Raw genomic sequence first — 27562 nt, forward strand, 5'->3', positions numbered from 1 at the left:
ATGAAATCTTCGAACTTCCCAACCTCTAATTATTTCACCTCCGAAGTAATTATTAGCGGGATCCAAAACAGGCCTTGAGAATACCAAGTTTTCTAAGGAGACAACTCAACCTGAGGGTGGAGAACAAATGCACAGACAAAGAGCATGTAAAATATGTTTTATTGTTCTTTAAAAGGGCTCAGGGTTTGGTTTTAAATCAGGCTGCACACCTTTCATCAGTCTGACATCTCCCTCACCATGTCAAACTGGCTTCAGCTAGCAATACTTCATTAAATCCAAAAGAAAAAAATGTTTAATTTTGAAGAAAATCCAGTTCTGAGAACAATTAACATTAGTCTGTAATTTAAAACAAAATGAGGGCTAATGTTTCATGTTGTTTTATATACCCTTCTCCTCATACAGAACCAGGAATGTAATTTTCCCAACTCAGGCAGGCACTGTTACTGGTGGATACTGCTCTCTCTCTCTCTCTCTCGCGCGCTCTCTCGCTCTCTCTCTCTCTCTCTCTCTCACACTCACACACACACACACACACACACACACACACACACACTCTCACACGCTCACTCTCCCTTTCTCTCTCCCCCTCCCTCCTTCCCTCCCTCCAAACAACAAAACTCAGAGCATGTCAAAGGAAAAAGGTTTGTTCTGGTATTGATCAAAACCCTTGGAGTCAACTGTCTATCTGAGCTTAGAGGGTATGCTGTTTTGATTTTGAGCCTATGTTAAAGGAATCTACTGTCAGGTTCTGAAATAAAGAATTTTGGATAGTACCATCATTTTTCACTTTAAAATCCTAGAAACAATTTCAAAAAGCATTATTTTGTTTTGTTTTCTGGGATGGGGGAGAAGAGAATCTACAGATTTTTATTTATTTAAAAATCAAAACAACTCGGCATAGGAAATAGGCAGTTCACATAGCCAGCCAACATCTGAGGTATCATCAGTGTGAAACAAGGTCCTGGTCCATTCCTACTGGCCTAGCTGATCCTAACAAAATGGGAAGTTTATGGCTCTGCACAGCAAATTCCAACAGGACAAGATGACCGTAAGACTTTATTCAAATCCTTAGAAGCAGAGCACTATTAATTATGTAATATTCAGCTGGAGAGTACAAGAGCCCCTGATGGTATCCTCCAACTTGCTTTGTCAATGCAGCCTGGTCACAACTGCAAAGGAGCAGCAAAATAGCTTTTCTAGATCAGTACATTGAACCCAGCAAAGAATCTGCAGAAATGATACTACACCACTGCACTAGCCACACAGTCCCTTTGCTACACAATGAGCTGCTCTATGTCTCTCTTCTACCCTATTATGGCCTGTGGACACATACTCACTAGGCATTGTTGGTTTTGAACCAGCAAAAAAATTTTTTTTAATCTCACAAAGAACCTAGTAAGAAAATAACAAGGCAATCAGTGGTTAAACTGAACTGTACATATAGGGGGCAGTTTGGGAAATACCCATTACAGGCATTTCTCAAGTCTAAAATATTGTGTCTTTGCTGCTACTCCTTTGACTGTTCCTGAAAATTCAGAGTACAAATAAGTCCTAAAATAAAAACTTTACACTAACAGCATTCTCTGACATCATTAGACAGAAAATCAGAGTAATGCTACAGCCCACAATTCTACAAGGTGTAGAAAGTGTGCTAATGCTCTGCCTGGACATATCTTTAGTGACGGCCTGGAGTACTCCCCTTCCGAAAACAACAATCTCTGGGACATCCACTTAGCTTCATTGGTTGGAAAAGAGATGAATTCGACTCTCAGCTAAGTTCTTTGAGAGACTCCTCTTAAAATGCCATTTCCCCACAAATTTATCAAAACAAAAAAGGCTCCTGGCTACTTTGCCTAATGTTGAATAGGGTTTTCAAGAAAAGAAACTAACATGAATACCCCATCATCAGTAAAGACTAAAAAACACCTGGATCATATACTATATACGCCACTGCCTTTTTTTGTTTTTTCTTTTTTTTGGTGTTTTTTTGTTTTGTTTTTTTTCCTAAGAGTGCCCAGGTGGGCTTAAGGCTGCCAGACTGCACGCACATCTACAGCAACATGGGCTTCTCCTATTTCACCTACAACTTGTATCAGGGGAAAAAAGAGGGATAGACGAAAGTGAGAAGAAGGGAAAAATACACCGTGCCTCCCCCCCCCCCCCAAGAAAGAAAGAAATCCACAAAAGGGAGATCTATGTGCCAAGCATAATGGAAGAGTGTGCTCCCCAAACAGATGGTTCTGCAGAGGCTAATGTTCTGCTGGTTTTCCTTAGAGACCTATTTTGAGAAAGTTTAAAAAGACAGGAGATTTTGAAATAATTCAATCCTGGCAGAAATTCAAACTCCAACACTAGGAGCAAAATCATCCTTCACTAAATTAATCCTTTTTTTTCTTTCTCTTTTTCTTTTCTTAAACATTTTATTCACGTTATAGAGGGATATATTCTTGTTTGTTTGTTTTTTTCCAATCATTAGGAGAGTGGTTGAGGAGTACTGAATCCATCACTACTTTGATGACACAGTTAAGATTCCAGATTCACATTTCCAGGTACCAAGAGTTCCCTCTAAATGCCACGATCAAGTCAGCCTTCGTATACATTTCTTTCTACTGAACGCAGCAATGCCCATTGGTATCTCTGAAGCGTAATCGCATCTTAGGTCGGTATTTCTCCAGGTAAAGCAGCTGTTTGGAATTGAATGCTCCCCTTCTTTTTCTGAAAATACAAGAATGGCACACTTTATCATGTAAAAAAAGAGCTGCCTGATTCACTGAAAAGTGTATTTATGGCCTATGGCCTTTCTAACTCTACACAGCTGAAAACCAGCATATTTCCCATACAACATCACTTCTTAAGTGAAAGCGCTGAACTGAAACATGAACTTTCTGTGTGCCTTCCTAAAAGAAGAAATAGACAAATTTTCTTTGCTAACTCTCATTAGAGTCTATTAATCGTTTAATAAAGATCAGAATGGTTAATCCAGAGACATCTGACTATACTCTTCCCAATTAATATATTCTTCATATTAGAAATGGCAGCAAGTATTTAGGATAAATGAGGAAGTATTTATATGAAGCAGCAGACACAGATGGCATTCCTTGAAACATGTTATCTTCCTAGAGCTACCATACATTTCATGCCCTTTGTCACAAAGTCATTTTTTTATTTCTTTCTTTCTCTTTTCAAGAAAAGGTTAGAAAGGGAAAGGGCAAGACAATAACTGCCAAAGAATTCTGGACAAAAAAAATAGCATGGCCTGTTATTCCAGACTGCTGTCAAGATTCTGTCTGGGCACTACCATCCTGATTCTGTGACTGAACAGGTCACTTAAGAATCCTAGGTGATTAACTGCTCCTCTATAGTTTCTTCCTTTCCTCTTTGTCACAGAGAGTTACATTTGGAAGGCATTTTGGACAGCCATTAAAAGAGGCACCACATCACTGAGACTCAGCTACCTAGCTATTCATTTTAAAGACTCCTAGATGTTCAAGTCATATACTGGACATATTCTACAATGCCCAAATTTACCACCTAAATTAGAAAATCTTTAAATCTGGGAGCCAGTAGTGTTATTGTGAGTCTCTTTATCACTTGCCATTTTTGATATCTTCAAATAATATTTTAAGCCAAAGACAGCAAATTACCCTGTACTATGAATGGGTACTTTTTATAATTTCTTTCTCTTGTATGATTTTGCTTTGTGTGTTTTTTTAAAATTAATTAGTTATTTATTTGGCTGTGCCGGGTCTTAGTTGTGGCACGCAGGATCTTTGCTGAGGCATGCAGGATCTTTAGTTGAGGCATGAGAACTCTTAGTTATGGCAATGTGGGATCTAGTTCCCTGACCAGGGATCAAACCCGGGCCCCCTGCATTGGGAGCTCAGAGTCTTAGCCACTGGACCACCAGGGAAGTCCTGCTTTATGTGTTTCTGAACATAAAACTTCATACTCACTGTCTTATAAACTGAACTGCATCTTCGTACTTCATTCCACATTCAATCAAAGCAAGTGCGACCAGCACAGGTGCCCTGCAGAGATAAACTCATTTGTAAATAACCACAGGTCTTTGGAATTAAAGGATTTTTTAAAACCCAGGATTACTTATTACCAAAGTTATGTAAAGCTTGAGCTTTCATTGTTCCTGTACACTAAAATATCTGATATTTTTCTACATAGTAAAAATATTTAAATCATTACAGCTTCTATGGTATTTTCTATTTTTAGTAAAGTACAAAATTCTAAACCTTTATTACAAGATCTTTACTCTTTAAAACATCATCACATTATATCTCAAATTTTCACATCATTTTATGTCACCAAAAATCCACTGATCTTTAACCATTATCATAGTAAATGACCAAATGGATTATCTTGAGTGTCTCAAAATTTTTGTTACAAATCAATTTTAATATCATCTCTTCATCAAGTACTAAAGAGGTGCTAGACTTCCTCAACAAAATCCTTTCCATGAGCTGGGAGAGTGGCAGAGAATTCGTAATTAGGAGTTGCTTTCTATATATATATTAATATAACAAAGGAAATGATGTTTTTAATAAGCCCATTTTAAGGCACTAACTTTGGACTGACTACCTAACTAGGATAGCTATTAGTTTAAAAAACTGCCCCAAATCAGGATAAGGACTAGAGACGTCTGACCCTGAAGAACTGTACAACACTAAACTGCAAAAAAGGAAAATAGCGAACGAAAGGGTTGAGCAGAGGTAACAGCCTGAGTCACCACCACCTTGAGGCAACAGCAGCTTGCATTAATGTTTGGAGTCAAAGTGCACATTATAAATTGACATTTAATCTACTGTTGATGAGTGTTGCAACACCATTCCATGCAGTGCTCAAGGAAAAAGATTTTAAAATCAAAGTCAACTTTCATTCTCCATACATTTCCTTTCAAGAATTTAAGGTTCAACCATCTGCTCTTCATCTATTAACTTCCATTCATCTCAATCTAAAATTAATCATGTACAGATTCTTCAAATCTAAAATTATTTTAACTTTGTTGCCCATTTCAAACACCTAAAACTTTGATTACTGGAAATGGAGAAACTGAATTAAGACTGTATTTTTGGCTCAAAGATAATTACATTAAACCAGTTCCAAAACAACTTATGAACCACCACCCACTAAACCCAGACTCAGACAATGAAACATAAAAAGTTATTCTGAGAAATCATTACACCAGCTTTTGCTCTCGTTTCCTTTCCTTTCAGGCAACTTAATATTTAGCGTAATAAATGCAGTTTCTATCAAAGTGAAATTTTTGATAATGAATTCACAGACAAAAGGGGAAGAACTTACCTTCCCAGTCCTGCAACACAATGCACTGCAACACAGCAACCTGGCTCTTCACGAAATTTGGTTTTTAGTAGGTTTAGCCAATCGTCAACTATCTGATTAGGGGGTGGCGCTCCATCGTCAAAAGGCCAATCCTGGGAGGAAAAGGTCTTTTACATTAAATTGATATTTTCTCCAGAATTAACATCCTAATGCACAACAGCTGCATACACAGGGCAGGCCTAATTGCACTAACTGTTCTACATGTACCGATTTTTTTTTTAATAAATGTATGTATGTATGTATGTATTGCTGCATTGGGTCTTTGTTGCTGCGCGCGGGCTCTCTCTAGGTGCGGCAAGGGGGAGCTACTCTTTGTTGCAGTGCGTGGGCTTCTCGTTGCCGTGGCCTCCCCCGTTGCAGTGCATGGGCTCTAGGCTCACGGGCTTAAGTAGCTGTGGTGCGCAGGCTCAGTAGTTGTGGTACACGGGCTTAGTTGCTCCACGGCATGTGGGATCTTCCCAGACCAGGGCTCGAATCTGTGTCCCCTGCACTGGCAGGCAGATTCTCAACCACTGTACCACCAGGGAAGCCCCATGTACCTATACTTAACCACACAATTCTGATCACTTCTGAAAAATGATCCAAGATCAAAATTCAAGTGTGCCAACTTAGCCTTCTCAATGAAGCATACATAACCAGCAACATAAGCATCAAACTTTTTCTTTGGAAATATGTCTTATCACAAGAGTGATAAGAGGTTAGCATTCTTCAAATATTTTATCTGAATAGAACAGTAATTAGACACAATAGAGAAAACTAAAATTAAAACCAAGACAAAGTAAGAGAGGACACACCACCTGTCAATAAGATTTAGAAGTCCATTTTGGCAAAGTATACCAACTGGTATCTCATTGGTCTCTACGAATATAAATATTTTTGAGGATTATCCCCAAATAGCTCTAAGTTATGATGTCTTTTCTTTAAAGACTCTGATAAGTAATTTCCAACAGATCATAATAGAAACATACTACTATCTTTGTGCTTACATATGTATTTTTTTTAAAGTCAAGCAGCAAATATTTTTAAAGCTCAGCCTAAATTATACACACCCCATTTTACAAGTATAGTGCCACATGATATGATCCTGAGGAAATGAAAACCATTTTCTCAAGTATTCCCTTCTCTTTTTATATTCATTGATTTGGGTTGTTTTTCAATTAAGACCAACCCCATGTGCATTCACAATACAGGCAGGGATTTATCTTCCTTGTTACCTCGCACAAGGTCCTGAGAAACCAACACAAGTCATTTTGAAGAAAGGGGGGAAGGGACATTCACATATTGCATCATACCCTCTGTCCCATCTAACTTCAAGGACAGAAATGCAAAGACACTGGGAATTTTTTTTTTAACAATACTATTCTAATGAGACTGGATAAGGACACTTTAAAATATTAGAGAAGGAAAAAGGGAAAAGTGACAGAGCACTAAATTGATTGTGCACTCATTACTGGCACCACTAGAACACTTCATGGAGCCCATTAGCCATGACAGCACATTATGTTTGTCAACTACGCCCCATAATTAAAGGGCTGTCAATGTTATCGTTATAAATGTCACTACAAAGTTTAACTGTAAATAGCAGTAAAACTAGTAAGTACCTTAGTCAAGAGCTTACTTCCTCTAAGACTCCCTAAAATGCATCTAGTTAAGAAACAATAATATGAAACATGCTTTACTTACTCATACAAGCAGTTTCTATCCAAAAAAATCACTAAAGCAGTAATTTAGAAGCATCTGAACTTCAAACTGACATGGCTGAAACCACCATTAGTCTTTTCCAATGTGCTTCTGATTTACAAGAACATTGGTCAAAGGGTTGAAAGGTCTCACTTTGGGAATATCCTCTTATAAGGTGTTCCAAACCCTCTTCACCTAGCAAAAGTAAATTAGCAATCCAACTTAAACTAAAATTTCTGCCTAGGCATTAGGGAGAAGGGAGGGATGAATAGGTGGAGCACAGAAGATTTCTAGGGTCATGAAACGACTCTGTATGATACTATAGTGCTGGATACATGTCATTATGTATTAGTCAAAACCCCTAGAACATACAAGAGCAAACTCTAATGTAAATTATAGACTTTGGGTGATGATGATGTATCAGTGTAGGTTCATCAGTTGTAACAAGTGTACCACTCTGGCGGGGGATGTTGATTATGGGGGAAGCTATGCATGGGTAGGATCAGGGCATATATGGGAAATCTCTGTACCTTCTGTTCAGTTGTGCTGTGAACCTAAAATTGCTCTAAAAAATAAAGTTTATTTAAAAAATTTAAAAAAAAATTCTGCCTAGGAAAAAAAAGAAATTCCAAGCTTAATTCTAAATATCCTTGGTTTTTTTCCAGCTTTAGTTAGACCTTTAATTTTATCTGATCACAGCTCTTTAAAACAAAACAAAAGCCTAGATTTAAAGGCCTGGAATAAATCCCAGATCTACCACTATCTTCTACAAACTACTTCAAGTTCTTTAGTTCATTTCTATTTCATAAAGGTGTTTACCAACATTACTGATTCAAACAGACTACGGTCAATCTGCAGTTCATTTTCTCACCCTGCCAACTGTCAAGACAAACTGATTTCTCATCTACTCTCTAAAGAACATACAATACAGGAAATGGAACTTGTATTTGGTTTAATTTCAGAACTTAAAATTCTGTTTTTATTTTTTTAAACACAGGGCTACATTTTATACACGTTTATACTTATCCCCAGTGATTTCCAGCCAGGGGATCTTAAAGTCATTTAGAAATAGGAATGCAAGCAAAGTATTATTACCATGCCATACTATTAAAATACATTTTAAAAAACATAATGTTTGGCTATTTGATTTTTGTGTTTTCACCAATGTGGAAGTGAGGAAACTTTATGTATCAGATGTGAGACAACTGCCTTACCAACAGGACATTTATTTTCTTTGCATCAACTGCCTTCTCAACTACCAACCAATGCAGTAAAGACTACAGAACTAACTCTCAATAAAAAATAGGCACATAGGGGCTTCCCTGGTGGCGCAGTGGTTGACAGTCCGCCTGCCAATGCAGGCGACACGGGTTCGTGCCCCAGTCCAGGAAGATCCCACATGCCGTGGAGCGGCTGGGCCCGTGAGCCATGGCTGCTGAGCCTGCGCGTCCGGAGCCTGTGCTCCGCAATGGGAGAGGCCACAACAGTGAGAGGCCCACGTACCACAAAAAAAAAAAAAAAAGAATGTCTGATGGAAACTACTTTCAGTTAGATTCAAACCAGTAGCCTTGAAACAAAAGCTAAATGTCACAGTAATTTCCTAGAGAAAAAAAATGAAATTTCCATTTTCTTGAAATAAGTGTGCACTAAATTTTGCCTTTTTTGTTGAAAATACTCTGCATCTGTGGACTTCAAGGGCATAAATAAACAAAACTGCCAATCCAAAGGAATTTTAACAGATTGCTATGATTACTGTATCTCCTGTAAGTTTAAAAAGCAAACTATGAGTGCCAAGTTTTAAAAATATCTATGTTTGAAAGGTACAAGTTGTTTGTAGTGAAAAATTAAAACACTACACACTCACTAGAACGTGGATTCCTTCTTTTTCAACTGGTGCTTTATCATATGTAGCATCACAAACTCGAACCAAAGTTGTCACTCCATACTTCTTAAGTTCCTTTAAAGAAAAACAAATATAAGGAAACTTGTTTTTAGAATCTGCAATGAAAGCTTTAAAAATATACTCTTATAAACTGAAACGAGACCTCATTCTCAGACAAAGATCAAAATCATTCTCGTTGTAACAACATATACAATAGACATTCTTGCATTCAAAGTGGAAGCATCAATAAGGCCCACCTTTGTAAGGGGCAATTTGGTAGCATTAATGCAAAAACTTTAAAAACACACACACACTTTGACCTAGAAATTCTACTTCTGGGAATTTATACTAAAGAAATAATTAAAGATATACACAAAGATTTAGGTACCAGCATGTTTAGCACAGGTTGTTTGGGATGGTATAAAGACAGAAACATTAATGGTCCAAAAACAGGTGAATGGTTAAAAAAGTATAGCACATCCATACAGAATACTATGACAGCTATAAAAATAATACTAAGGAGGTTGGGGGAAATTTTTCTAAAATACACAGTGTGATCCTATCTATATGTATATTTATAAATATATACATAAATACAGAAAAAACATCTAGACACCAGGTATTAACAGTATTTTTAAATTGTCTTTTGCTTATCTGTAACTTCTCATTTTTATGTACTAAGTACATATTGCTTTTTATAATTTAAAGAAACAAAAGCAATTTTGAAATTAAGATTAAATAGTGGTATTATATTACAAAGTCAAGTAACACACAATTACAGCCAGAAGTCTTGCTCCTTTAGAAGTTTTCCTACAGTAATGCCTAATCCAGTCACTAACTAACTTCAAGAGGCCACCGACATCTTTTTATAGCTGCAGGAGTCTATGACCAAGGAATCCACAGGCTGAAAATAGTATCATGTAATTCAGCCAGGCTTAAAGGTGACTGAACAACCTGAGGGCATACCGGCCTGGAATTAACTTGTACACTGTGTACACAAAGTTAAGAAGCTCAGAGAATTAAAAATATAAATAAGCAGAACAGTGATATCCTACAAGAAGTGTCCATCATCTGGTTATCTAAAGAGAAAGTTATTTTAATTGCTAAAGGACTTTATTATTCACATAAACGCCTTCTCATAAAACAGACTCAGGAGAGTTGCTAATATTATATAATGAGTCAGAAATTTTTAAAAATTTCAAAATACAAATAAAATCCCATTAAAGTGAACTCCACAGTAGCTGTTCATTGAAAGTTTCCAGTAGAAATTTTTTATGGTAAATATTTGTGACCTTCAGCAAGTCAAAACCTCTTCTGAACTCAGTTTTGCCATTTGTAAAGTGAGAGAGGTAGATTTAGAATCCCTAGGAGTTCATCTAGCTCTCTAAGTCTACTCCACAAATACATCAACAGAAATCATTGAGACTGAACAATCTGAGAATGATTAAAAAGCTTACATTCAAATGCCCGTTGAATAAAGTACAAAATGTTTCTCTACTACTACCAATAGAAAAAATGCAGGATCTGACATAAAAATGCTACCTATAATACCTTTCCTTCCCCTAAATTTCTGGACCCTTGAATAATGTGGTTCCTACTGCTAAGTAGTTCTAGGGGAGGTTTTCATCAAAAGTGGTTAGGGCATTTTAGGAAGAAATGGGTTTTAGTGTCAGAGATAGTTCTACCACATACTGTGTGCCTTCAGGCAAATTACTAAACCACTCTGAACCTCAGTTTCCTCATCTGTAAGGGAAATAATGGTACCTATACCTCATAGGGTTATTGTGAGGAGTAAATGATATAATGCATAAAACTGCTTATTGTAATGCTGGGTACGTACTAAGTATTCAATAAATGTTAATTAGCTTTATTATTGAAACTGTAACAAAAGAACTGCTAATAATGTTCAAAGGAAAAAACACAGTACTAGACAATCTCTAAGATCTCCTCAAATTCCATAAATGTTCTTTTAAAAATCTGTTTTAACTAATTCAACTCAATTCAAACAAAGACTGGTAAGATCCACAGGATCAGTATCATCCATACTCCAATCACAGAAATAAATGGCTTTGTGGTATAAGATTTCTTTAGAGTGGTGTTAATTTTTAACAGGATTTTACCTATAAATCAATCCAAAACGTAGACCATGCTACAATCTTACCTCTGTGAACTTGTTGAGGGTAGCGTTGGTAGGGTTGTGGGTTATCAGAAAACGCATGTTCTCATAGGAGATCTCCACAGGGGCTGGACGGTTCATTATGGCAAATAAAAAGTGTGAGCGTGCGTGTGTGAGTGTGATGGGGAAAATGAAAAAAAAAATCAATAAATCTTGAAATGTTTCACAGCAGAAAACATTAAAAAGACCACTAAAATGCCTATTATCGATCAGTGTTTTCTCTATTCAACTTGTTTATTCTTTAAGAAGCTTCTCCCTTCAAGATAAGCAGAAGTATTTAGAATCCACTTGAATCCAAATTCAATTTGGGCCTCAATGTCTGCTGATGGATACCTTCGGACTCCAAAAAAATCCAACTACATACGAAACTTAAGCAGCCTTTACTACATTTAGGCACTAGTGAGACAAGTTAAAAGAGTAGGTCGCTTTTCACTTTTGTTTACTTGATGCTTAATTTTACTGGAGTCATTAAAAGATATATGCTTGCAATAAAAAAAAAAAAAAAAAAGCCAACTATTTCTGAGGCCAGTCTCGGTGTCCAGAGTCTTCAAGGCAATGTTAATTATGGCACATAGAACCTCCAAGCTCACTTGTCAGCGGAAACGCTGTGCTGAGCCTGGCAGAAGTCTGCCCTCACGCTCAGAATCGCCATAAATGTGCAACGTATATTCCAACGAAAAACCTGGAGGAGACAATCATAAAGAAAATGAACTGGAGGTTGACAGCAAACACAATGCCCAAAAGTCAAGAATACATTCTTTATGAGCCCAAAGACATCTGAAATGGCGCCACTTCTAAACTACTGCCATCTACCAAGAATAGGACAGAAGTACATACCAAGAGTATTAAAAGTCAGAGATTTAAGTTAAGTATGTCTTGGGACTTCCCTGGCTATCCAGTGGTTAAGACTCCGAGCTCTCAATGCAGGGGTCCTGGGTTCCATCCCTGGTCAGGGAACTAGATCCCACAAGCATGCTGCAACTAAGAGTGTGCATGCCACGACTAAGGAGCCCTCAAGCCACAGCTAAGGAGCCTGCCTGCCGCAATGAAGGAGCCCATGTGCCACAACAAAGGAGACTGCCTGCCACAACTAAGACCCAGCGCAACCCAATAAATAAATAAAATAAAATAAATACTAAAAAAAATAAATAAAAGACACCGTGCTCCCACTGCCGGGGGGACAGGTTTGATCCCTGGTAAGGAAATTAAGATCCCACATGCCGCATGGTGCAGCCAAAAAAAAAAGTTAAATATGTCTTCCTTTTTTCAAAACGAGGCTCAATAAAGTTCTATACTAATAAGATTATTTCTAACTCGTCATTTTAAAATGAATTTTTAAAATCATTTTAAATCATTTTTAAATGATTAAAAGATACTTAAAACTTCACTCCATGGACTCTTTTATAAAGTTCACATCAAATGATCTCCTTATTTGTCTGCTTTGATGTTAACTATCTTTGGTTAAAATTATATCTGTAAATGAAGGCTATTTACCAAAATTCCACTTTGAGGATTTAATTCTTTCAATCCAAAATATATGCATTGGCCCCATTTATGATATCAGTTCATAAAGTTCATATGATACCAGTTATCTTCTTTTCCTCACAACTCTAAGTAGTTTTTAACTACCTATGATGAATGAGGAAAGAGGATCAGAAAAGTGACTTGTCTAAGGTGAATGAATTAGCTAGGCCCAAATTCAGACTCTTCTGAAAAGTCCTGTATTTTTTCCCAAGGTACCACAATTCCAGCTGACTCAGCTAATATATAAATCCCATTCTCTCATTTCTAGTCCAATTTATCTTTTTATTATTTCTCACATCACTACCTCAAGAGTACAAAAGCATCCAAAGGTTAATGATTCACACAGCAGTCTCCTGCGCAAATATTATTCCTACCAAAACAAGGCAAGAAGAGAAGTGGCAGAATTTTTGAAACACAGTAATCTGTATAGCTGGCTCAGTCAGAGTGTCAACATAATCATAAGTTCCTCTGGAAATAGGAACGAGGTCTAAGTTCTTCTACTTGCCTCTTCCCTAAGCCACCAATAAATGCTTATTTAGAACTCTAAAAAAGATGACTGTAACCAGACAAATGAAAGATAATGACTGCAGAGGCACCTGCAGGAAGAAACTGCAAGAGGTAAGAACAAACCTAAGCCTCAAACTTTCAAGCCTAATCTTCTATCTTCAAGTCTTCTTTTTATGATATTCTTAATGGCATTTTATTTTGTAAATTATATACTTCTGATTATATTACCATAGACACAAGCTCAAAACTAAAACATTCCTAAAATATGAGAGACACAAGAAATTCAAAATGGCATTGTAAGAACTTCAATACCTCAGCATAATGAGTTATCCACTACAGTAAACACACAAAACTTCTACATTCAAACTAACAAAAACATAATACACACCATCACCCTTCCTAACTCATAATCTAACTCATAATTCTAACTGTAACCCTAAAACGCAGCCACTTTAGATCACACATTTCACAGAGTACTCCTTGTACAGTCAAGGAATTTTAAAGCTGGCAGAAACTTAAGAGATCAAATACACTGACCTTTAAAAAAAAAAGTTGCTGTTTGGGATCCAGAGAGATTACAAAAACTTAAGACCACACTGCTAATTAGCAGCAGATCAAGGACAAGAACCCAGGTCTTATTTTCCCTCCAATTTTGACTAATGGAGGTATCCACATATTTTTCAAGTCATAATCTTATTCATGACAGTGTAACTTTTCTTCAAATATTTGGTTGGATGTTCATTTGCAACTCTGTGACCTTATAATAAGGGGAGAAAAGACTATTAAAATAACTACTCAAAGAACAATGGTTTGCGTGCAATGCAGAGCAAAACACAAGGAAATTCTAACCTGTTTGAATCCCTTCGGTTTAATGCTGTTATGGCAGCTAATATGTGTGTCAGCTGAGAAAGGCACTGAAAGACCAGCATTGTAGTGACAGCCAGGCTTAAAAGGTTACAGCTCTAGCATTAAGTTTTCTACCCAGTCATCAGTGTTTGTCTTCTCAGAAAACAGAACAACCTTTATCCCATCTTATTCCTCCAAGCTCAGTTTGGAAGGACCACTACCAGGGAGAAGGCTAACTTATTATTAAATTTTCAATTCCTTTTTTTTTTTTGGCTGCACAGCTTACAGTATCTTAGTTCCCTGACCACGGATCGAACACAGACCCCGGCAGTGAAAGCACAGAGTCCTAACCACTGGACCACCAGGGAATTCCCAGATTTTCAATTCTTAATACCATACTGAGATCTCCAGCAAAGGAATTTCTGCCAAATGAAACACTATGTTCTATCAGTGTTAACAGATGCATGATAAAAGCAAGCTTCTGTTCCTTCCCCCTCCCCCAGGAGTTCAACTACACATTAACAGTTAAATGTTCTTGCACCTGTCAATTCAGATAAACTGTTAGTTTCTGTGACACCCATAAGAATGCAAAGCAAACAGTCTGTATAAAAAAATCATAAACAACCTACCACAGCTGGAAAGTACTCAACAGTTACAGAGCCATACATTTTAGCATAAACTCAGCACCTGTATACCTTACTGGAAAACTTTTTTCTGAAGTTTTCTCTCTGGCATTGATTCTGCTCTACCTACTCAAGTAAAAATTGATTTTTACTTTAATTTACCAGATGATGGAAGAGGCTGGTACTTGACACATAACAGTGATCAAATTCAAATACGCATCCAAATATTCTCTCCACCCTTTATCTTTTATAGAATCTAACTTTTAAAATGTTGAATTGGGGAATTTCCATTTCCTAGGCAACATTTCCATTTTTAACAAAAGAATATGACTTCACTGAAGAATTAGAAAACGATGGTCTGTGACAGAGAAATCCTTTTAAATTAAAGAGGGAAGAGGAAAAGATAAAGAAGAATAAAGAAAGGGGGCTGGAAGAACAAGCAAGCAGAGGTCTACCAAGCTAAGACAGTGCACTGCCAGTAAGACTAAGTCAATAACACAACAGAGACTACTTAAAACTCTGAAGAGGGGTATGTTACAAGTTTAAATATCCACTGTCAATGCTCAACTGCTAACATCTACCTAGATGAGAACCAAAAGCCAAAATGCATGTAATAATACAATACCCATCACTTAATCATGGCACAATGTTAAAACGGAAAACCATGGAGAGGTTAAAAAGAATAAAACACCTATATAAACTGATACGGGAAAATGGCTAAGAGATACTAATAAGTGAAAAAAGCAAGGTACATGATAATATAAACAGTATATATAGAAATATTTGTGAGTACTTAGTATGTTTTCACTCAGGCCAGGAGCATGATTTACAATATATACCTTCTAAACAGTTACTGTTTTTTTCCCATGTACACTTATTACCTTAATTTCTTTAATTTTTTTTAATCTTTTTTTTTTTTTTTTTTTGGCTGCACCATGTGGCATGCAGGATCTTAGTTCCCCGACCAGGGTTCGAACCCACACCCCCGGCATTGGAAATGCAGAGTCTTAACCACTGGACAGCCAGAGAAGTCCCCTTAATTTTTAATTCTAGGGTGATAAAGAACCTACAATGATTTACAATTTAATTACATCCTTAACAGTGCTATAACCACTGGATTACAAAGAGCCTCAAAAGGGCTAGTCCTTCTGTCCCTGGCAAGCCTGTACCTACACATTTCCAGAAAGACAGCTTTCTTCTTTGTTAAAGATACTAAATTATGGAGTAAAATTCAGATCCTGCTTTGGCAACTGTAATTCTAAGTTCAAATATAAATATAGAGAATTCAAGGGCATGAACGAACTTTACAAAATCAGCCCCATTTAATGTAACCCACACTTACTGGGCATCCTTTTAAAAATCCTGTCAAGCCACTCACAACAAGCTTTCCACTGAAATCACTTCTATTTACAAATTAAAGTGATGATGCAAAAACCCTCTAATTTGATAGGTTATGCCAGTATTCACCAAATTAAAAACAGTACATTATAAGTAAATGTACAAAAGAACTCTAGATCTTAGAAAATAAAATCTAAAAGCAAAGGTCTGAGGAACAAGTAAGTATACATTTACTGTTTACTTTTCTTGCCAGAAATTCTACAGGAAGTCATGCAAATTTGAGTCAGCGTGGTTTCTACAAGCAGACAACATGAAAGCATAATATGGTATACAAGACTAACACCTTGCAACAATTTTTTCCTAAGACAAATTAATTTCACCTCATTGAAGACACCTGCATTTCCCTTAAGTATGAATAATCTGTCAACAGTAAAGAATTCATTCTCATGAAGGACTAGACACTGCAATTTGGCCAGTTAAGAATGTATAAATGCAAATATTTATTGGATACATAATATATACCATATATTCTTATATGGGCAGCAAGAGCAGTAAACAAAAATTCCTGTCAGGATGGATCTTATATTTTAGCAGGAAGAAAAAGACAAATAAAACATGCAACTGCTATGGAGAAAAATGCAAAGCAGGGGAATCTGCAGTGTCAGAAGGGAGAGGGGATTCCACTTTTAAATAAGGCTAGCAGGAAACGCCTCAATGAAAAAAGTGACCTTTTATCCTAGTCCTGGGGTTTTGAGCCAAATAGATATTTGAGGAAGCATTCTAGGCAGAGGGATTAGCTCTTGCAAAGGTTATGAGGTGGGGCCATGCTTGGAGTGTTCTAGGAACAGCAAGGGGGCCAGTGCTACTGGAGCAGATAAGGCAAGGGAATGAATAGGGTCAGAGAAATAAAAAGAGAGGCTTACAGGCCAACAGAAGTATTTGGCTTTTACTCAGAGAAAAATAAGAGGTTTCAAGCAAGAGTGACAACCAATGTTTAAAAGGATCACTCTAGATGCTATATGGAGACAGATTATGAGTAGTAAGGGTGGAAGCAGGGAAATCCGGTAGGAACTTGATGCTATAATCTAGGAGACAGATAATGGTAGCTTGGGCCAAAGCAGTAGCAGTAGAGAGGATATGAATCAGTTTCAAGATGTACCTTGAGGTGGAACCCAAAAAGATTTGTCCACAGACTGGATATGGGGTCTGTGGGGGAAAAAAACTCAAGGCCCTGAGTAACTGTTAATAACTCACAGAAGGCTGACCGAATATTCACAGACTATTCAGACAACAGACCATAAAATCTTCACAACCATCAAGAAAGAAAAGCAAGGAAATTCCTCTTTAAAGTACTACTGTATCTACTGCATTTTGACCATTTGAGATTAAGACTTGTAAACTAAAGAAAACTCAACATTGCTAATTAAACACTCATCTTCTGGGGCTTCTATGGTGGCACAGTGGTTAAGAGTCCGCCTGCTGGGGCTTCCCTGGTGGCGCAGTGGTTGAGAATCTGCCTGCTAATGCTGGGGACATGGGTTCGAGCCTTGGTCTGGGAAGATCCCACATGCCACGGAGCAACTAGGCCCGTGAGCCACAACTACTGAGCCTGCGCGTCTGGAGCCTGTGCTCCTCAACAACAGAGGCCGCGATAGTCAGAGGCCCGCGCACCGCGATGAAGACTGGCCCCCGCTTGCCACAACTAGAGAAAGCCCTCGCACAGAAACGAAGACCCAACACAGCCAAAAATAAATAAATAAATAAATTTATTTTTTAAAAAAAGAGTCCGCCTGCCAATGCAGGGGACACGGGTTCAAGCCGGGAAGATCCCACATGCCGCGGAGCAACTAAGCCTGTGCACCACAACTGCTGAGCCTGCGCTCTAGAGCCCGTGAGCCACAACTACTGAGCCAATGTGCCACAACTGCTGAAGCCCGCGCGCCTAGAGGCCCTGCTCCACAACGAGAAGCCACCGCAATGAGAAGCCCCCGCACCACAACGAAGAGTAGCCTCCGCTCGCCACAACTAGAGAATATCGACAGGCAGCAACGAAGACCCAAGGCAGCCATAAATAAATAAATTAATAAATTTATTTTTAAAAAAACAAAAAGCCATTCATCTTCTGGGTGAGGGACTGGGCGAAGCAGGTGAAGGGGATTGAAAGGTACAAACTTCCCATTATAAAATAAGTCATAGGGATGTAATATACAGCATAAGGTATATAGTTGATAATATTGTAATAAGTTTTTACGGTGACAGATGGTTACTAGACTTATAGACATGATCATTTCACAATGTACTTAAATGCCTAATCACTATGTTGTACACCTGAAACTAACATATTGCACCAACTAAATTTCAATTAAAAAAAAAAACCTCATCTCCTGGTTAACTGATCTTAAATTGGAAATTTTTACTTTCATACCTACTCCCAACTCATCAGAGCCTTGTCGAAATAAGAGCTCTACTCTCTGTACTACTTATCTTTGTTCATCCTCTCTATTGTTGCATTTATCAAACTAAAAGTGAATACACCTGGCTCCTTGAACTTAGACCATTCAAATTAATGTTAGTTCCCGTCCCCTACTGACTACAGTCCCGGGGAATTGATAAGGAAAGAGGTATCATTAAATTCTACAGAAATTATGATCCAAAATATCTGTAAACAAGCTAAAAATAGCAACACACTTCTTACTGCTAAAAAAAGTTTCAGAGTTACTCCCTTGGTTATTCCCACTTTTCTACTTCCTCATTTAAGGAGGGAACTTGAGAATCAAGTTCCACTACACAAATCAATAATCAGTTCTATAAAAAGAAAGCATGACCTTGATAGTGGGAAAATATCTGAACACTTCAGAACCAGCAGCACATACATGGCCTGCCACTCAGAAAGGAAAGGAAAGCAATTAACCAACAGATCACACCTGCTTCTGAGAACAGTGACAGTTATTTTCTGAAGTCCCGTGGGCTCTGTTCCCACTCAAATGAAAAGGGAGTGGTTTTCAAATTTGTATGTACCCTGGCAATTAGAAGTAGTTGTCATTTTCTGGTAATTCCTACCTCTTCAAATAACTGTAAGACAAAAATTGCATTAAATATTTTCACGCCATACTTCAAAATATTTACTTTTCAATTTTGTACTCCATTGTTCCTCTAAAGATTAGCAACTCTCCAGCTGAAACTCTTTGTCCAAATGTTATTTTTCCTTTCAGAAATAAAATTTAAATGAAGATAAAAGCACTATGGCCAATTTTCACTTTTTCTATAAAATTATTTCAATACCAGTAAAAACATTAAAAATCCTAACACCATTCTAGTATGGAACATTATATTATTGTTTTCAGTGAATCTTTTAAAAATTAAGTTAAATAGCTCTATTAAATTGATTCTATTCATTCATATTTCCATTTCCAAGGAAAGGTATCATCAGGACTACCCTCTCCACGTGCTTTTTGTTTAAAGACTTCAGTTTATGTGCATTTCAAGACTCCCAAGCCTCTTTATTATAAAGTTTAAGCACCTTCTTTTCCTAAAAAACTGTGGTAACCTCCTTCATACTATAGAGAACTATCTCAAATTCAGCTGCATTCCCATAAAATTAAATCCTAATATTTGTTTTCTTCTTTCCCTCCATCCTTCTTTCTTTAATCTCAAAAGGATAAATAATTTTCCTGGAGAACAATTTCAGTCTCAATCATTTTACTTTAGTTTCCAACATCACTATACGTACACTAACTCAAGAACCACTGAATTATTTCATTAATAAGGAAATGTATTTGAGATTCTGAATTTCAATTGTAATAAAGCAAACTCAGTAGTAAAAATCCAAAAGGACACCCGAATTCACCCTGTCAAAACCACTTTGAAATGTTTTCTGAGCTATATCAGGACAGTTAGAATGACTGTAACAGCTGCAAGTTCCCTGAGGTTGCAAAATAGATACTTGGGAAAAGGTTATTTGAATCACCTTTCAAAATAACCTACAGCACAGGAGCAGCATGCAAAGCAAAAACTTCCAAGCTATTGTTAGCATTATTTAAAATGTATGTTTCAGAACTTAGCAGTTTATGGGTCAGCTTAACTCTTTCATTTCCCCATTTTGTCTAACATATTGAGCATATTTAAAGGTCCTGTTCAAGTATCCACCACCAAAAGAGGGGAAGGAAGCTCTCTATGTACAGGATATGGAATAAAAACATTCCAAATTACACCTTGTCAGCATAAATTCTTTTGTTTGAGCCCCAGAAATTTTTCTGCTGTTAGGGCATTTTGGTCCAAGTTTCCCCTAAGTAAGTTACACTTCACTTCCTCTCCTAAACTTGTTTCTTAAAAATCACATTATACTTCACAGCCATCTCTCTGTGCACTGAGTATTAGTACAAGATAAACAGACAAGAACCCAAATAATTCAATTTGGAGAGGCTGGTGGCCTTTTAAAATATGCTGTCTACCCACTAACTGAATTGCCCAGTAATGACTTGATGTTTATTCTCATAAAATACAACATTCAAAAGTCTTTAGAAACCATACAGTGAAAGCAGTTGTTTCACATTACATATGAATGTGAAGTAAAAATGGTGAAATACCTCTATAATTCCATGTCAAGGGGTGATTATTCTTTGGTCACCAGCTTAGTTCAACATGGATTCACTTTCCTTCTCTTCTCACTTAAAGAATGCAAAATTTAGGGGCTTCCCTGGTGGCGCAGTGGTTGAGAATCTGCCTGCCAACGCAGGGGACAAGGGTTCGAGCCCTGGTCTGGAAAGATCCCACATGCCGCGGAGCAACTAGGTCCGTGAGCCACAACTACTGAGCCTGCACGTCTGGAGCCTGTGCTCCGCAACAAGAGATGCCGCCATAGTGAGAGGCCCGCGCACCGCGATGAAGACTGGCCCCCGCTTGCCGCAACCAGAGAAAGCCCTCGCACAGAAACGAAGACCCAACACAGCAATAAATAAATAAATAAGTGGGGGAAAAAAGAATACAAACTTTAATCTTTCATGTCCTCTTCCTCAAAATGCTTACTGAGATGCAGGACAATATACCAGCTCTGAATGATACTAAAACTCAGCCCATCTAATCTTAAAACAAGCATTTGTGGAGCTCTCTTTGCATACCATATAATCACCATCCAGGATCAAGAACCTAAAAGAATCAATATGGGTGAAAAATATTTGGTGATGAGCATTAAAATTTCATTATTAATGCTACATACTTTGAAGACACAAAATAAGCATGAGTAGAATGGAGTAGGATTAATTAAGACTTCTGAGGAAAGGTAAAATTTTTATGACAAGACTAATAGAAATAGAGACAGGCCATGGTAGCATGACTCGAGAAAGGAGCTAAGTCTTCGGTTAGATAGCTCTGAGGAGGCCTTGACCATGCTGAGAATTTTAGACCAATTCAAATGCAATAAAAGCTCTTAGGAATTTTAAAAGTAGAGTAGTAGTAACTCTTTGCTCACTGAGAGAAAACAAGTATTGCCATATTGGTGAGCATCTTCTGATCTACTGAGCTGCTCCATAATTACCAGCAAGCTTCACAAAAATAGCCTCTCAGCTTACTAAAACCTACCTGATTGCTGAATTCTTTTTCCTAGTAAATAGATACAAGTTTAACTAAATTCTGCTTGGTGATGACCTCCAAATGAATATCTCATCTCACCTGAAAAACAATTCAGAGTTTAGGCTATGACTTAAATTTGATGTGCTCTTCATCCAGAAAGATCTAAATTATTTGAATAATTTAAACCAATCACCAAAAGGAAACTTGTTTGTAACCACACATGCAGAATGAAGAATGTCACTACAATCTATTGTTTCTCCATCATATCCTTCTCAATTTGCTGACAAACCCTGCTGATGACTCATATCCTTCTGTACTAACCAGTCACTCTGTTCCCTCATGACAGGCTTTTCACCAATAATGGAAAGAAGGAAACACACCAATTTGTTTTGCTATTAAAAATAGTAAATATCAACATATGTATATAAATCCAATCTACAAAGACTGTGGTGGTACAACCTAGTGAATCTCAAAACGAAAAGACTAGAAAAAGGCAGACTTGATTGTGAATTTGAATTCTTGTCAAACAATACATTAGTTAAGAGCCAACATTTTTGACCACTGCAGAAATAAAAATATAAAGTAATTTATCTGATCTGCTAAAGCAAATATATCATGTGCGCATTTTATGCCAAAAGAATTAACATTTTCTGAGAAGAATGAAATTTCAACCCAAAAATACATGAAAGGAATTAAATTCTCTAAAAGGAAAGAGGGTTCTAACGGTCAAAATATTTTTTCAAAACAGGCTCAACTAGCAAAGAAAGGGTCACAGAAAAGCTTAATCTAAAAATTCTCTACAGTTTAAAAAAGAATGTTGTAAAATGTAAATTTATATTTAAATGATGAAATTTAGTTTCTAGATCACTTAAAATGGAGTGGATGCTGTGTTACAGAATCCGCAGGTAAGAAATCAGTGTAGGCAAACAAAAAACATTTGTATTCAAATCACATAAAAACTGTTGGTATAATCTGTCAACCCCTTGTAGCCATTTTTCTGGCAGAGTTTATGCCCTGTAAGTCTATACTGATTGATCGGGGAAAACCACCTCAACATGTGCAGGAGAAAGGTTATTTTCTCATCTGGGTCCTAGTAACTCCACAGGGTAACTGTGGAAAGTGGACAGAGCCTGCAGTACTGTGCAGCTTCTCTCATGGAGGTGTCAGAGTAGTGACAGTTTCTGGTTTAGCCTAGACCCCTACAACTCCATGGAGCAAAAGATTCAGATACAATATCCACTTGAGCTCTACACCAAGCAATCCTGTAAGGTTTCAAGTCTCAACAGAGTGGCCAGGAAGTCAAAGGAGCTAGAGAATGTGGTTCAGTCAGTACAATGAAGAATAACCAGAGAAAGCTATCAGACACCTCTGTATATATATACTAGTTCTGAAGTTGAAAATGGATAGAAGACTCTTCTAATACTCCAGATTAGCAGATTCAAATCACCATTTCCCAAGTAATTTTAATCGGTGGCATCCACTGTTCATTTAACAAACGCAAGATACAAAATTATTGAAACTGTAACATCAAGGACTCTTGCTTTACAAACTTCGAGAATAATCATCAGTTTCTATCTAACCCAACTAGTATCTTGAAAAAAATCTCAAAGCAGCAACATCCCCCAAAGAGCAAAAAAAGTAACTGAGGTATCCTTTAAAAAAAAAAAAAAAAGAAAACTAACTAAAAACTAAATTTCAAGCAAAAAAAAGGCGATTTCTTTAACATCTACTAATTCCTACATAATCCCCTGTAAAATGACTATAGTTAACTGGGGAGAAAAAAAAAATGGCTAGAGACTTAAGTACTTTAAGCCCCAAAGGGAAAAAATTTTTTTAATCCACTGGCATCTATTTACTGATACTCTTTAACTAGGATTCAGCAACTGATCCCTAAACCAATTTTCTTATCTGTAAAATTGGAAGAATGCCACTTACTCACTCCCAGGGTTATTATGAATTTAAAATGATATGATTCGTGATTTAGCACACAGAAGATTCTTAAGGTGGTAATGTTGAATCCTAAAGCATAATGTTGGACTTCATAAGTACTCCAAGACCTCAAAATCTCTAACTACTACCCTAATTCAATAAACATAACTAAGTCTCCTATGTTAAAACTATGGGTCCTGATTTCCAGTTGCTCAAAATTTGTAAAGATCACCAACTTCTACAAGTAGTATAGCTAATGAGATATCACTTAAAGAAATCAACCTAACTTAGGCTTCCCTCTAACTTGTTTCACTCTTCCAAGAGCAACAGCTAAAAATTTATGTACTGCTCATCTGCATCTTATTTGTAAATGCTTTTTCTAGAGGCTTCACTGATTACCAATCCGACATTCCAACAAAAAAGGAACAGTACAGTCAAACCCTATAAAATAAATCTCCATTCAATTTCAACTTCAGGTCTCAAAACCATAAAGTGTTCAGTAACTACCTCATATAGAAATGTCATCTTTAAAAGACAAAGTGAATAAAAAGTTGCATCTTAAGAAAAATAAATGTTTTTCCTTGTTCACACAAATGTCTTTTCAAGTAAAACATAAATATGGGGCTTTCAGACTTTTTAAGAAACTACGTGCAAAAACATTCAAACATTTACTCTTCCCTAGTGCCACCAAAGTTCAATGATGTTGTAAATGGTTTCTGCCTATAAATTTGGTTCGTTCAAATTAAATATCACTTGCCTGACTCATGGAGGGAGTGGTCTGACTTTTGCTGTTCTGAGTCAGAATATACCAGGTTCAGCAGTTCTAAAACATTTTTCATTTATATAGGTGGTCTAAAATGCTAGTAGCCTTTTCCAGCTACTAAATATAAGAAACTGTTGCATTAGTAGAAGTCTTAGTGATAATAATACTTTGAGTCTGTAGTTCAATTTATAATTAACAAAGTGCTTTCATATATATTTTCTCACTTGATCTTCAAAATCTCCTGAGGTAAAAATCCCACAAAGCTGAAGAGAAAGACTTTCACAAAGAAGTGACAACTTCTGGTTGACTCTTATCCCCATTAATACACTCTTCTTCTTTCCCCCAAAATAAAAAAAAAAAAACATTTAAAAGGCTGCTGGGTTTCTTTAATCAGACTTTCCTCTCCCAGACATATCCCAGGTGCCTCATAAGACTCTTGTCTCAAAGCACCCTAAGGCCCCAAGAGAGTTCCAAGGCAGAATCTCCACCCACATAAAAGCCTAGCCTAACTTAGGCCCCAAAGAGCCTCAAGTCAGCATCTCCTAAATGATCTCCTTGCCTCCAGCCATTCAGTCTTCTGAATTACCTTCAACATCTCTCATCTGTACAAGCTGCTAGGTCACTGTGTGGATGAGAAACCTCAAAGAGAGACAACCTAGCGAGGGTAGTTGACGGTATAGTGGAAAAATCAAAGACTTTGGAGTCAGACTGACCTGGGTTTTTAATCCAGCTGGGACAAGTTACTTCACCTCTTTGAGTCTCTATATCTTCTCATCTCATCACTGTAAGTCAATGAGGGCTCATCACTGTATCCCTAACGTCTGGCAAATAGAAACCACTCAACGTGTGCCAAATGAATGCAAATGAGGACACCTACCACCTTTTAATAGTAGCTGTGAGAACTGAATGAGAGTATAAAAACACCTGGTACATAGGAGGAACTTAATACTAATTAATCTGGTCCCCCACCAAACAGTATCAATACTATTTACTGTTTCTGAAAGCAGAGAGCATGCTAGTGATGCAGAAAAGGACACTGTAAGAAAAATATAATTTCTGACTTCTAATTACACACCAATGTTTTTGCTTGTAATTCTATCGCGTCTAGTACCAAAAGGACCACGCTACTCTTTGCTTGTATTGAAAAGACTCCCAACTTCTAAGAGACTTCCCACCATTACAGTATAAAATCCGTATCAAGGTACTCTTCATCAAGAACCTCTACTTTGGGCTTCCCTGGTGGCGCAGTGGTTAAGAATCCGCCTCCCAATGCAGGGACCATAAGTTCGAGCCCTGGTCTAGGAAGATTCCACACGCCTCAGAGCAACTAAGTCCATGCGCCACAACTACTGAGCCTGCGCTCTAGAGACCACGAGCCACAACTACTGAGCCCGCGTGCTGCAACTACTGAAGCCCACGCACCTAGAGCCCATGCTCCACAACAAGAGAAACCACTGCAATGAGAAGCCCACGCACCGCAACAAAGAGTAGCCCACACCCCGCAACTAGAGAAAAGCCCGCGTGCAGCAACGAAGAATGCAGCCAAAAATAAATAAATGTATTAAAAAAAATAATGTGTCATTCTGAAGCCTTAATTTCCTTTTGCACCTTGAATAAGGCATAATTTCACTCACTTCCTGTCTGAAACTACTCTGTAATACAGAGGAAGGGAGCCAGTAACCACCATATTTAATCCAGCAATGGCTACAGTTTGGTGACTCCATAAAGACAAGCATTTGCTGAATGCCTACAATGATGCTAGAACTGCTAGATACTTTATACATTTCTTGAAAAATTCCAGAAAATAATAAGCTAGCCTATGGTTCTTCTTTATCATCAACATATTACACCATTATTATTATCATTATTACTACTTCTTAAAATCTTCTCTCCAGAAGGGTAGGAAAGAGCTAAAACCTAAAAAACATTTCTTAAATTTACCTAACAATAGAATACCTCTCACCTGAAAAACTAGCAATACTTTACAAGAGTCTGTGCAATACACAAATTTGTTTTAGTTAGCTCTCAGAACCCCAGACTAGGGTGGAATGCCAATCATATGCTTGAAAAATTTGGAAATTCATGTCCATGTCATGAAATAATGGGGGGGGGGGTCACAGAGCCAGAAGATGGTAGTGCCACTGGAACAGACTTCTGTACCCTCTCCTCATACTTGAACCCAAGGACCCACGGACAAGATGCTCCAGGAAAGAACTCCCTAACCCAGGACACCCGGGTTCACTATGGCCGTAGAGAACAATCAGGGAGAGCCTCCAGGAAGCCGGCTCACAGACTGAACAGTCGCAGGCACACACACCTCCACACTCCCTCATCTGCCGTTCACCTTCTCCCCAACCTCTCTCACTCTGCACTCAGGTTCTCTCCCCCACCACTCTACCTCGGGCACGAGAAACTCTCCCTCCCCCACTTACTCTCCCCATTTACCCCACTCTCCCATGCACACTCCTACTCCCCACACTCACTCGTTCCCACACGCTCCCCCTCACTCTCCCCTACACTCGGCCACACTCGCTCTCCTCCCACCCTCCTGACACTGTCCCCCCTACCGCCCCCCACTCTCACTCCTCCTCACTCTCCTCTACATACACACACACACACAGACTGCCCCCAACACCCCCCATCCACACTTTCTCCCCCCATGCTCTCTCTCCCCCCACATGCACACTAGCCCTGTCCCCAACTCACACTCTCGCCCTCACGCACGCACATCGCCCCCCCCACTCAACATTCTTGCACACAACACTAGTCCCTCCCCCTCCCACACGCGCGATCCCCCCACCCTGCTCACCCACCCTCGCTCTCCACGCTTCCCGGCGGCGCTCCCCCCGCCCCCGGCCCCGGCCCGGCCCTCCTTCCGGGGACGTGTCTCGGGCCTGCACTAATGGCTGCGGCGCCTCCCGCCCTCCCCTGCCCCGAGGCCCCGGGAGCCAGAGCGGGGGCCGCCCGGGAGCAGCGCACTCACGCTGGCGAGCTGGGGACTGGGCATTGAAGTCCGGCGGCGGCGGGAGCGAGGAGGCGCCTCTCTCCTCAGTCACCTCGGCGGCGGCGGCGGCGGCGGTAGCGGTGGCGGCGACGGCTCCCCCCCAGCCTCGGCGCGCGACACCCGGCCCGGCCCGGCGGCGGCGGCGCGTGTCCACGAGTCCGTCTTGCTGCTGCTGCTGCGGCCGCCGCTGCGTCTCCGGCTGCCGCCGCTGTCCCCGCTGCCGCCGCTGCCCTGTGGCGTCGCCTCGCGCCGTGCCCGGCCGCCGCTGCCGCTCCAGCCGCTACCGGACGGACGACGGTTACAGCCCGGCCGATCGCGCCGCCGCCACCACCGCTGCGCGCGCAGCCGGAACCAGCTCCCGCCGCCGCCC

General features: G+C 38.8%; 1 protein-coding gene across 1 annotated transcript; it reads right to left on the reverse strand.

Moving 5' to 3' along the window:
* Positions 1–140: 140 nt before the first annotated feature.
* Positions 141–27562, reverse strand: PTP4A2 (protein tyrosine phosphatase 4A2). Its single transcript, XM_060018136.1, has 6 exons — positions 27172–27562; positions 11076–11772; positions 8897–8989; positions 5314–5444; positions 3954–4028; positions 141–2715 (listed from the first exon to the last, which is right to left on the reverse strand). The coding sequence occupies exons 2-6, from the start codon at positions 11169–11171 to the stop codon at positions 2607–2609; spliced, it is 504 nt and encodes a 167-aa protein (XP_059874119.1). The 5' UTR covers positions 11172–11772; positions 27172–27562; the 3' UTR covers positions 141–2606.

This window comes from Delphinus delphis, chromosome 1 (genome assembly GCF_949987515.2).
Source record: "Delphinus delphis chromosome 1, mDelDel1.2, whole genome shotgun sequence".
NCBI classification, from domain to species: domain Eukaryota; kingdom Metazoa; phylum Chordata; class Mammalia; order Artiodactyla; family Delphinidae; genus Delphinus; species Delphinus delphis.